Below are 12,571 nucleotides of genomic sequence, written 5' to 3' on the forward strand. Positions count from 1 at the left end.
GGTAACCTCTGTCTCTGAATTCTGCTCTTTCTGTTTTGCTTTTGCTGTCAGGGAGACAGAAGAACAAACTTGGGGTAAAGAGAGAGAGAGAGAGCAAATGCACTGAGGGAGGGTCTATGGGATTCTGCTGTGGTGAGGGTCCGCAACATTAGGGAATGGGTTTTTGAGATCTACGTACTTTTTCTTTCTTCTGGGTTCTCTGTGGTGAGGACAGATAAGCAGATAAGAGATCCCTGAACACATAAGGTATTACTATGACCAGAACTATAAGGACCCATTGCACAAGTACACTTCTACACTCACTTTTTGTGTGATCCTTGAAACCACCACACAGAGTAGGGTCAGCAGAGGTTAACCAATTTCAGGGCAGAGGGATGAACAGGCTGCCTAAGATCAGAAATTTAGAGCCAGATTTAAACCCCAGGTATCCTGTCTCTTTAAATTAATTAATAAAATAAAATAAAATAAATTAATAAATGGATGAGGCTTTCGGGGAAAGATTTCCCAGAGAGGTGGAAGCTGAGGTCTTCCTGGTATAACATTCATTCACTTATTCAGTGGGTATTTACTGAGCACCTACTATGTGTCCTTCCTGTTCTAGAACTAAGGGATAGAGTAGTGAATCAGCCAGACACAACACACAGCAATCCCTGCTCTTGTGGGGCTACATTAGCATTTGAGGAGAAGAGGTAATAAGGTGCCACGTGGCTGTGTGGCCAGAGAGACACATACAAGGAGAGCAAATAAGACAGAAGACATGATGGGAGCCTCTCCAGAGAATCACGGTCCCAACAGGAACAAATGATATGATCAAAGTAGGATAATTTAAGGTGGCAATTGAGACACCATTTCCAAAGGTGGGGACAGGGAGTTGGGAATGCCTGGAATGAGCAGCAGTAAAGCTCTTCCTAGCTGTAGATCCATGAGGTGAGAGAGAGGTTACTGGAACATGGATGAACAGAGCAGGGTAGAGGAGACCCATGGAAAGAAGCAGGTGGCTGTTCAAGGAGGAGGTCAGAGGGTCCCATCTCCCTCTGACTGCCAAACCCAGTAGAAAGCCAGAGAACAAGGGAGCCCATTCATGTCAGATAGAGAAGGGGAGAGAGTGTATCTAGAAGGGGCCAAAAGAAGATAGGCACACACCCGAAAAGGCTGAGAAGCAGGTGGCATTTCAGCTCTGGGATGAACAAATTGAGAACCGTAGGTCAAGTCACAGCCCCTCTCTGGGCCCATTTCTTTCTTCTCTTGTACCATAAAGAGGGACCCCTCAGTGTGCTCGAAGCTTCTAATTCCAGCTCCAGCATTTCATAAACTTGGATTCAAAGGAGCAACATAGTCTCCTTTCCATAAGAACCAGCTAGGCTGAGAGAAGGGACTGGATTTCCTATAAATTCATGGCGAGCAGGTCCCTGGGCCATAGCCAGGACTTGAATTGTACAATGTTTGTGGACCTCAAAGACCATGGGAGTAGACAGTGGAAGGGAAGGTGAGGATTCAGGACTGCTGGCCAGGGTGGCTGGGAGCAAAGATGCACTCCTGCCTTGCTCCCTCTCCCGTGGCCATGGGTGACATTGCTCAGGTGCGGTGTGCTCCGTGGGTATCTGAGTCCCCTGGTGCATCTCTGAAAGCCCCGGCTCCCTGGGCCCTACACCGTATGTGCTGGATCAGAATCTGCAGGGGCAGGGCGCCAGGGGCTACAGTTTTAACAGGCTATCCAGAGGACTCTTAGGAACTTTAAAGTTAGATAAAGCTGATTATGGGCAGGCAGCCTCCGCCCTCTTGGCCTACTGACATCTGGGAATGGAAAGAATGGTGCAGCGTGCTCTGTCCTCTGGGGATTTGGCTATTGGTTTTCTGAAGTATCCAAAGATAACCAAGGTGTCTCTGTGAAGAGCTTGATTGTTGCTAGGACTTTGCTAACATTTGTCATGTGGGCATTTAGTTCATTTAGTTCAGTCTCTTTTTGTCCTAGCCAACAGTAGGGCCCCGTGGACTCTCTTTGTCCTCCCTGCACCCCTCTGGTGGAAAGATGTGCAGGAGGGTAAAAACAAGCATAAGAAGGCAAAGAAAGGGTTACTGACCATCAAAAAGTTTGGGTGTATTGGCATTGGCTGATGGTCTAACTTGTAATTGGGAAGATTTCTTCTGTAACCCAACCTTTCCCTCTTATTTACCCTGAAAGTGAGGGATTAAAACTAAGGCACATATGGTGTTCAGAGACCAGATATATTTGTGAGTTTGGGTTCTGCATGGTGGTGGTAGTGTGTGAGCAGTCTTGGCCCAGTGAAACTTGGCCTGCCCCCATGATGCCTCCTTAGTCAATGTAATCTAAAATCAACTCTCAGGGTCCTGCAAATTCACCTTATCATGGAATGCCTTTCTAAAAATGGAAGTGTAATTAACATACAGTGTTATATTAGTTTCAGGTGTCCAACATCATGATTCAATGATTCTTTACATTGTCCAGTGCCCACCACGATAAGTACATACAACATTATTGCAATATCATTGCCTATAAGCCTTTAAAGTGCACTTCACTGTGGAAAGAAAGCCAAGCCCCCTTGACCACGTCAGAGGGAGAGAGACACCTTTTCTACTTCTTTCGTATGGAAGTTATTGCTTCGTCTTCATGGACAGAAAATTACAGATTGATGGAACTACACTTTCATAGACACTTCGGTGTCAGAGCATTTAAACAAATGTATGCTTCGGGCATCTCTCCTCCCCACTCAGAAGACGATGTCTTAATTATTTTGACCGAAGCCAGACTGTGTTGTGTGTTGTAAACATCTGGTTTATCATTCATCCAACTGAACTGGTTTATATTTTGTTAGAAGAAAAGGCTCGGGATTAAAGGCATTTAAGTAATTAAGCACACGTCAAGACAATTTGGTGATGGGTAAATATAGTCTCTGTTAAATGCACCGTCTGGGACCTCTGGTTTAGATTTACGTCCGGCTGGAGCATGGGATGAAAGCAGAACGCCGGGCGGAATGGGCCCTGTTCTGGGGGGGAATCAAAACCAAATGGGTTTTCAAGAGTTCACCACTCCTCTAAGTACCTGTCCCACTGGATGAAAGTTTCCTTTGAGTTTGGCCTGGAGGGACCAGAGCTGCGGTCCCTGTCACCCAGCAGCTCTTGTAGATTTAATGAGGCTCTCTTTGGGAGGCCGACCATAAACCATGCTTTGGTTGATCCTTTGTGTCCGGGAAACCAGAGATGTCTTGGAAGCTAAATGCTAGGCCTCGGGTTTTGTGTTCTGAGTGTGTGTTTTCAGGTACGGGCCTGGCGCCTGAGCCCACCCTGCTCTGTTCCTTGACCCTGACCCTCTAGGTGCGAAGGAACCGTGTTGCCAGGCCTGGCCAAGTCAGGTTGTAGAGCTGTGGTTGGCACTGGGCAGAGGAGAAGCATGAGCCTTTTCTTTTAGGGATTATAGGTCTAAGAGCAAGAGGTGTGAAGATCTAGTGACTTAAAGGGACCGGAGGGATCAGTGAGATGTTTCTCACTAATGTGAGATGTCTGAGCTGAGACACTGCTTCTGTTTGCAGGGAGAGGGAAAGGACAGTGTCCTCTGTGCTTTCTCCTTCTTCCTGGCTCCCCTTCTGGGGGCAGCGGGATGAGAGGTCGGGTCTTTCTCTCTCCCTGGGTCTAGAGCAGAGAGGAAAGACTAGATGTGATCTTGAAGAAGAAAGCTTTGCCATTATGGCCAGATGGATGGGTCATGATGGAACCAATTAGCTCATTTTTGTTGAAAAGAAAGGAAAAAATTCAGAATTTCAGTTTTCAAAGCAGAGACTCTTTTTAAAAAAAAAAACGTTTGATTATTTTCTTCTTCTTTCAAACTGATTTCCATGCTTGTTTGGGGGGTAGGATGTTGGTTTCTGAAGTCTGTGGGTGACCCAGGAGGCCAGAGCAATTCCCATTCTTGGGTGAAGTTGTGGATGAATAGTTATTTTCAACTCTCCTCCCCCCTTCTCGGTTCCTCCCCCTTTTATGTGCTGTTCCCTCCCTCTAAACAGCCAGTGATTGAGAGCACCCATATGATGCCATCTGGAAAAAAGGAGGCATCCAACCCTGGAGGACAGGGGCACATTCCCTCACTGCATTTTGGGGCTCTGCTTATCTGGGTTGGGACAACTTGGGTTTGAGGACCTGAATTGTGTTGGCCCCAAGACCAAGAACCATTGGTTGTGCTTCTTCTCTAGGAAACAGACTAATCAACCCGAGTTCAAAGGTTCTTCATCAGCAGTGGTTGCCATAGAAAATTGGGGGAGTGAGGAAGATGGGTGCCTGGGGAAAATGGGAAGAGATTGTACAGTAATATTAGCCATGGGGCCGGTTGCTCTCATCAGCCTTTAGGCCTTCTGTGTTCCCAGCAGTGAACTAGCTGCCACGAGAGATACATTTGAGGGGGGAATGGGAACCTTGTGAGCCTTCAGGGGACACACAAAACAATGGACAGACAACATCCAACAAGGGAAGTGAGCTGTTCTAGGCATGTGGTACGCAGGAAGCTTTATTTGAGATGCAAGGTGGAGTGTTTTAGACCTCCAGTGATCTGTGATCCTTCTGAGGATCTGGCAGCAGGACCCATGAATTCAGGTTGTCAGCTTATGCTGTCAGGTGCTCAGCTACTATGCTCAGAGCCTCGCAAAACCAAGAATTCCATACCCGTTTAACTTTTTCCCCCATGGAGTTTGGGAACTGTCTTCAGGGTACACGCTGCTGCTGTGGCTACCATGGGTGTGAGTGCAGGGATTGGGGGAATAGTGCGCAGGGTACAGGCTGGGTTAGAGCTCGCACCGCCTGTGGTGCTTCAGCCTCTGTCCTCATCGACAGCCCTTTTGTAGCTTCGGGCCACCCCCACCCCCTCTCCTGACTTGGGACCCCTCCCCTTGGTTATTGTAGGGTGGCTTCACATTGCTGTGGTTACGGATCTTGAACTGATTAATGATGTTCAGAGTGAAATTGTAGTCTTGTGAGTAAGACAGATCTGCAACTCATTCAGCCCCTGGGCTCCCTTCCCCCATCCACACTCCCTTTACCCACCCCCTGCTCTCCCCGCCCCCCACCTCCCACAGTTATTTCAGATGGTATATGTTCATGCCAAGGAGGAAACTTAAAATAGGGAAAGAACTTGGCCCTTGGCGATGCTGCCGCTCCCAGCTACCTGGAAGAGTGGTCCCTTCTGAGAGCGCCCCCTGCAGTCTGCCGAGGGCCTCTGCATCCACGTGGGGCCCATGGCCGGTCTTGCTGGCATCCCATGACCCTAGAAATGAGGCGAAGAGGGGCTGGGTTTGAGGAGAGAGGGTTGTTTGAGAGCCTCTGTGGTCTCTGAGTATGTGGGTGGGGTATCACTTGGGAAGGGGAGGTGGAAAATGTTGTCTAGATTGTTATCCGTCCTTGTCGTTTATCCAGAGCCGTGCAAATACAGATTACTTAGCATTAGTATGGGATACATGTTTCCCTACAAACCTAATTTGCTTTCTTCTCATCTCACGACTGTCTGCAGTCTCTCTGGAAAGAATGGTTCAGGGCAGAAAGTGTGTTTGAGGCAAGGGGAGTCACCGAGTTCCAGAGCTCCCCCCTCCTGCTCCCTCTCCGTGATTACATGTGCATCCTTGCATGGTAGGGACCATGGTAGTGGGGGTTGGCGGGATATAATGTCTCCCATATGGGAACTGGTGACCCAGGACAGACTACCCTGAGTCAGGACGTACACTTTTACAGTCTCTGAATAAAGCCGTGAATGAAACAAGTAAACAACACTGCCTGCGTGCTGGGCGGAAGGTTCTCGGTTGTGACTATGCAGGAGTTAACGGGAGGGAGTCATTGACTCATTTAACATATATCCAGTAGGGTCTGCTCTGTGCACATCGTGTGAAATACTGTTGGGATTAAAACATGAAACTCTTGTGTGGTTTTCAGACTTTGTGGCTTCGAGAACCCTTTGCATTTTTAAAAATTATTGAGAGTATCCAAAGGACTTTGGTTTATTAGGTGGGTTATATCAGTCAATATTTATTGTATTGGAAGTTAACCCTGAGAAAATTTTAAAACACAAGGGTCCATAAGCACATACTCTATTAGCCGTTGGGGGTGGGTGATGCCATCCCATTCACAAAACGCCACTCTGTACTCAGGAAAGAATAGGAGGGAAAAAGCAAATAATGTCCTAGTGCTATTATAAAATTAGTTTTGACCTTGTGAACTGCCTGAAAGGGGTCATGGGGATGCCTAGGGCTCCCCAGACCACATTTTGAGAACCACTGCCCTGCGCCACCCTACCTTAGGCAACTAATGGTCCAGGCAGACCAGCCATGGGCAGGGATAAACACTGTTCCTGGAATGAACAGGAAGGTACCAGAAATGATTCTAAGAATGTGCTGTGGGATGCTCTGATGTAATTTTATTGATCCTAATGACAATAATCTATAGGATCATTCCTGCACTGTCACGGAACATAGGTGGTATCACTGGACAGTCGTGGTGCTGGGGATAGAGTGTCTGTGGTGTCCCGGGGGCGTGAAGGCAGAGGCACATGAGGTTAGAGAGCACATTTGATTCTGGACCATAACTTTGTATTTGGGAAATACAAATATCATTCTTGTGCTGAGAACTAAAGCTTCACAGAAACATCTAGACTGGGGGTGACGAGGAGCCTCAGCTGGGGAGGTGGTGGAGGATAATGTTTCCTGATGGACAGAGGTTAAGTTGAGAAACCCCTGCCCTACAGTTACCTTTTTCATCTTCCCTCCTTCCACAGGCATTAACTCTCTGATAGCAAACAATATCTATGAGGCTGCCTACCCTCTCCATGACGTGAGTATCCTTTCCACTGTGTGCTCCCCACAGTCTTCAAACAATTGTGTGCCTCAGGTGACACCGTGGCTGAAGGCATCCCAGGCGGGGCCGAAGGGAGTCACGCTGCTCAAATACCTGGGCTGATTCTGGCCTCCTCAGAGGGAGACAACTGTCTCTCCCGGCATTGCCCCCGTGGCAAGCTGGTTTGGATACGAGTGTTCCCCATGCTCCCTGCGGTGGTTTTGGGAGGTGGTGTGAGAAGACTGACGAGGCATGCAAGTGTCTGAAGGGAGGAAGAAGTGGTGAAATCTCTCAAAATCCTTTATACTCTTGTTTGGTTAAGCAGAGAAGACAGAGAGACTGTAAGGAAAGCTTTCCTTGATGGGGGATTGTGTTAGAAACATCCCTGTGTTAGAAACAGGGCAGTGACATTCTTTAGGATGCTTCATGAAGAACTTAACTGGCCCATGGATGAGATGCCCTCACAGTGGCTTTGGCCCCTGGCTGGTCACTTCCTTTGCGTGGGTCACACGGTTATGCCACATGAGGCCGCCGGGGCAGGGGGTGCTCCCTGAGTGTCCGAAGGAGTTTCCAGATGACAGTCTCTCCCCACTGATGGCTTTGCTGTGGGCAGATAGGATGTCTGGTGCTGCCACTTGTGGACAGGGGTGGGGGGAGTGTGCTGTGGCCCAGGGTGATGTCGGACAGTCTACTGGGTGCGTGCCCTCCATTGCCTTTGCTCTGAGGAGGCACAGGCTGATTGCGGATGCAATGGAGGGGGTCATCTTTGTGTGAGAGGCTGTCCACAGGAAACACTGCACGCGTTGCTGCCTAACAACACGGAATATTGGCTCCTTACCATGGCATGCTTTTGACTTTCCTCAAAAGGGGAATGAGAGAAAGGGATGACGCCAGAGAATAGAAAAGAAGATCCTTGCTCTGGCTTTGAGAATTCCCTTGGCTTTATGCAGCAGCACTCCTTTCTCTGTTACAGGGTGAATACGACAGCCCAGGGGACGACACGAATGATAGGAAGGTAAGCTGGCCCATGGCCGCACACAGCACTGGGGCACAGGGGACTGTGGGTGGGTGTGGGACTAGCTCCAAATGTCCTGAAAGTTCTGTTTACCTGCTTACGTATTTTCCAGCAGTTCTTCAAAGCTCCTTGGCCTCCAGGGGTTGGAAATGTGGGGGCCACTTCTGGTCACGGACATGACAGTGTGTGTGTGAGGGGTTGCTGTGGACATTTAGTGCCTGGAGGGCCAGCACTGCTCACCATTCTGAGGTCTCCAGCTGTCCCACCCCCAGTGACCAGGGGGCCGCAACTGAGAAACACTGAGAGTCCAAATTCTGTCATTTCTAGGTGGGGAGACTGAGACACAGAAAGAGTGAGCACCTTGCCCATAGTGACATTGCCACCGTGAACAGAGAGGAGACTTGGGACGCTTCTGACTTCCAAAGCCAGTGTCCCTGTTAAAAACATATTATTATCCATGCCGTTGTGGTTTTTTCTCAGGGTAGGGGGGATGATCTTCAACTTATTCTTCTTACCCTCGAGGCAGACAAGTGGGCTTTAGAAACCTGAGGGAGAGGGAGGCTCAGTATGCTCTGGGCTGCTGGGAATCCGAGGTTACTGTTAGTGAGGGAACAGTCCCTTTGGAAGGACCCCTCCTGTGCCAAATGTCCTGAAAGTTCTGTTACCTGCTTACATATTTTCCAGCAGTTCTTCACAGCTCCTTCATGGCACCTGCTCTTACCTCTGTCTCCTGGCTCACCACCCAGACCCCGCTTCTTCTGCATGGGTGCACCACCCTCCCCCGCCATGACATGACACTCTAAGCGTCACCTGCCTCTTTAGTGGGGACTGCCTCATCTGGCTGTCAACCCCTTCATGCCCTTCTCCCACCCAGCTTCCCCCAGCCATCAGCAACTCTGGCAAGCAGAGGAGGGAGAGCAGGGGCGGGAGGGCTGAGGAATTGAAGCCCGGGGAGATCCCCCCCCACACCCCTACTCTGTTGTCTGGAAAATTATTCATCCCCCAAGTTGCCTTTTGAGCAGCCTCCTTTTTATCCTGCCCATTAGTCCCTGTTATGAAGTGTTAAGTATTAAAAACATAAAAGGTCTTTTCCAGAAATACTGCTGTGATTGCTTACACATGTCCCCTCTCTGCCTGCCCAGGGAATCTGCTGTAGTACTGCCATGTCTTAACCTCATCTGTTTTCTATCTGATGCTAATCGTCTCGGTGTTTAATTTCCTGAAAAGTCCCGGATCAGAGTTAAAGGAAAAGGAGGAAGCGTTTCTCCTCACATCTCACCTAGCTCACTCCAACCGTTTTCTGTCCTCCCGCTCTCTCATTTCACGTTCCTCCCCTTTAAAGGGTGATCACCACTGCTGCCCACCTAAGAGTCCTCCTGCTGAGTGGGTGGTGACCCCAGCCCAGCAAGGTGGAGCACTTTACAGGAACATTCCAGAGACCAGGAACACACAATAACTCTGGGGAGAAATCAGCCAGGCCTCTGTTATCTGCACGGAGGCAGAGAGAAGCAAATTGTAGACCATCTGAAATAGATGTTTATTTGTCTTTGGAACGGTGTTGTGTTATTGTTAACAACACAATCTTGTAACGGAAGTTTTCCCTTCCAGGAAATGTTTTGTGTAGGCCCATAGAATTATTTCCAGTGCACAGCTGAACTGGCAGGATGGGTAGACGTTGGGAGGCAGGGACAGAGCAGCTTGGAAGGAGCTGTACCTTGGTGGCTATTTCCCAGAGTTGATATCAAAAGGCAGATAGATGTCTTTAAAAGACAGGAGGCTCCTTCCTGGTGGCTTTGCCTTCAGCTTGCTGGCCAGTCCTTATTTTCCTCTGCCAGGGTCATGATTAGGGAAATAGGCTTTCCTGGGATGGGGAGAGAGGGGATCCACGAGAGAGGGCAAATTCCCTCCCCGTTCCACCCCGTCCATTTGGGTTGGAAAACTGATTCCCAGCAAGGTGAGGAGATGGTTCCAATGGCCGTAAACGGTTGTCAAGTCAGGATGAAAACCCTGGCGTCCACAGCCCTAACCAGCCCTGTATAGCCAGCTCCTGAGCATCTCGGGTATGGCGAGGGGAATTCTCAGCGCAGTGCTGGCTTGTTCCTGCAGTTTTAGTATATGGGTGGGGCCTAAAAGGATCCACGTGAAGAAGTAATCCAAACCTCTGAATACGTGCAGCATATTGATCTGTTTTAATTGCATTATAATAGTCTAGTGTTCTTGGAGAGGACTGCAAACAGATTTTGGTTGGGTGCCAGGGAGAATCCTCGCATCTGTTGCTGCAGGGTGTGGAGAAGGGTCAGGAGCTGCAGTGGGATTGCTTCTCTGGGGGCCCGTAGAGGCGACTTGCAAGGGCATCCCAAGTTGCCCATCATGCCAGTACCTACATGTCCTCCTTTACTCTTCCCTGCAATTTGTGCCTGTTTCCCTGATCTCCTGGAGGCCCAGGCTTCTCCTGGGCAGATCCCAGGAAAGCCCAGGGGCCCCTGAGAATGCAGTCTTCTTCCCTTCCAGCCTGCCTAGTGCATTTGTACGGTCTGGATGACTCAGCTTCAGCTAGGGGCTGGAAGTCTCTCTCTCCCCATTCCTGGAGGGTAATTAACAAGACACACCCTGCCTCTGGAGAGCAGGGGTTTTCCGCCTTTCTAGAAAGCACAGCAGCAGGAAGAGGGAGCAGCATGGGTTTGGATGGGTCTCCCCTCGCTACCTGTAGCCACCTAAATCCACACGAGCCAGACCTGCCTGGTTTGCGAAGTGACTGTAAGCATCTTCGGAGGGCTACCTGAGCCCCGCCACTCCCTGCAGCTTCCTCACCCATGTATAGGGGACCCTAAGGCCCATGACTGGACTGTGCTTCTCTTTAGCAGTGTTGAAACCCGGGCCTTGGGTTTTCCAGCTTCTGCAGATGATTGTCTTCTCTAGTGGATGGTTATAAAGTGACCCCATGAAAAGGTGTGTGAAGAGAGTTCTGTTTTTGTGACCAGAAACGTACTTTGGTCCTGGGTTGTCCCCTCTTGCCCCCATTTTGCTAATGGAGAAGACCTAGAGAGTTGAAGGGACTTGCCAACAATTCGAACAGGTCATTACAGGATCTGAGAGTAGAATTCCTTTCTTTCCCATTCAGTTCACCCTGTCCAATCACTAGCCGTCCATCGGCGGCATCTTTCTTCCTGTTGGGGTCTGGCTCTCTGAGGAGCCTGAGGCCTTTGAGAGAGCCAGGAGTCACAAGCATCTTGCCATTCTCTGGCATTGTGAATGGTTTTCACAGTTGGGCTCCTTTATGGTTTCATGAAATACTTAAACCCACTGACCCACTGTCAGGGAGCCGACTGGCTGCTTGAATGCTCTGATCCATCAGGCAGGGTGGTCCCCGTAGAGGTTTGGGGTAGGGCTGACATGTCTAGAATTACATCCAGGGCCTCTGATATAAGGGACTTTCCATGGAGGGGGAGCTGCAGACCTTCCCTAATCTATTCACAGGCATGGCCAGTCGTGAAGAGGACACTGGTATAGCTCTGAGGGAGAAAGTGTGTTTGCTAAAAGCGGCATTAGGAGGCTGTAGACACTGCCCATTTCAAGGGATTGTTCTAAGACACTGTGGATGTCTTCCTGCATTTTACTCCACCATACTCATCCCCCTGGGGCAGAGACTCCAGAGCACGCCGCCTTCTACCGTGACTGCTAGTCTTTTCTGGGACCCTGTGGTCTGGGCTTTAGTGTGACCCCCTTGGTTTCTGAGTATGTGCAAGTGAGCATTTCATAGAGATGGGGAAGGGTCTACGGTGCTGCCCACCCCGGCAGGGAGGCGTGAGCCAGCCTGGGCATAGCCACATGGGCATTCAGCCCTAACAGCTGTGACACTCCCAGGTCTGGTGCTCTGTGGCTGTAGGTCCCTTGCAGGGCTACCGTGGGATGTCCTTGGTGCCCATCCAGCCCATCTGCCCCAGGCTCACTCAACTCTCTTGGCTCACCCCTCATCCACAGCCAAAGACTGAATCCAGCTTCATGCTCAGAAGGCAGCACACTGAGAAAGGGTGTTTCTTATAGCATGACCAGGATCCCACTCAGGGTAAGGCCGGCGAGGGTGGCTTTCAGTTTGAGCCTGTGCCACCGTGCCATACTGGTTCTCGGGGATATCTTTTGTCTCTCCCTCCAGGGGAGTGGCAGATCGGAGCTCGCAGGCTTAGCTTTTGGCTTGATCCATGACTTAGAGAGGGAGGAATCCGCTCCAGAGGTCAGAGCCTGTGAGGCAGGCAGTGACGAGCCACAGCCCTCAGGGGAGTCCTTGCCCATACCTCCTGACGCACGCTGGCCTCCCTCTGGGCCACAAATGATGTCACTGTGACTGCCAGGTGCTAGCGAGGGCAGGGCTTGCACCAAGGGAGGGAATAAAGACCCAGGGCAGTAGAAGCACCTGAGGTGAAGGGGAGGAGACGATCTAATGAGAACAGTAAGATTCAGTTAGGAGCCGCCTGCCTGGAAGGAGCGGCCTCCGAACTCGTGGATTCACATCCTGACCCACCAGTCAGGCTCGGAGGGACCCCTTTATGTCCGGTTTCCTCCTTCACAGGTGGTGCTAAGTGTGGCTGCCTGTCTGTGTCTGTATATTTTTGGGTTCGGTGTCGCCATTGCTGGGAGATACTATGACAATAAAAGTCTTAACCCATTAAATAGGAATGTCAGTTCTTATGTCAGTTTGTGAAAAAAATCTTGTCTTTACAGGGTCTGAGGTGA

General features: G+C 49.9%; 1 protein-coding gene across 1 annotated transcript in view; it reads left to right on the top strand.

Moving 5' to 3' along the window:
* ANO2 (anoctamin 2) overlaps window positions 1-12,571 on the top strand; it is a 338,274-nt gene that overhangs the window by 111,272 nt on the left and 214,431 nt on the right. The window contains exons 8-9 of the mRNA XM_032349035.1: window positions 6,767-6,822; window positions 7,799-7,840. Coding sequence (XP_032204926.1) covers window positions 6,767-6,822; window positions 7,799-7,840 — 98 coding nt within the window. The remainder of the gene's footprint in view (window positions 1-6,766; window positions 6,823-7,798; window positions 7,841-12,571) is intronic.

This window comes from Mustela erminea, chromosome 6, assembly GCF_009829155.1.
Source record: "Mustela erminea isolate mMusErm1 chromosome 6, mMusErm1.Pri, whole genome shotgun sequence".
Taxonomy (NCBI): domain Eukaryota; kingdom Metazoa; phylum Chordata; class Mammalia; order Carnivora; family Mustelidae; genus Mustela; species Mustela erminea.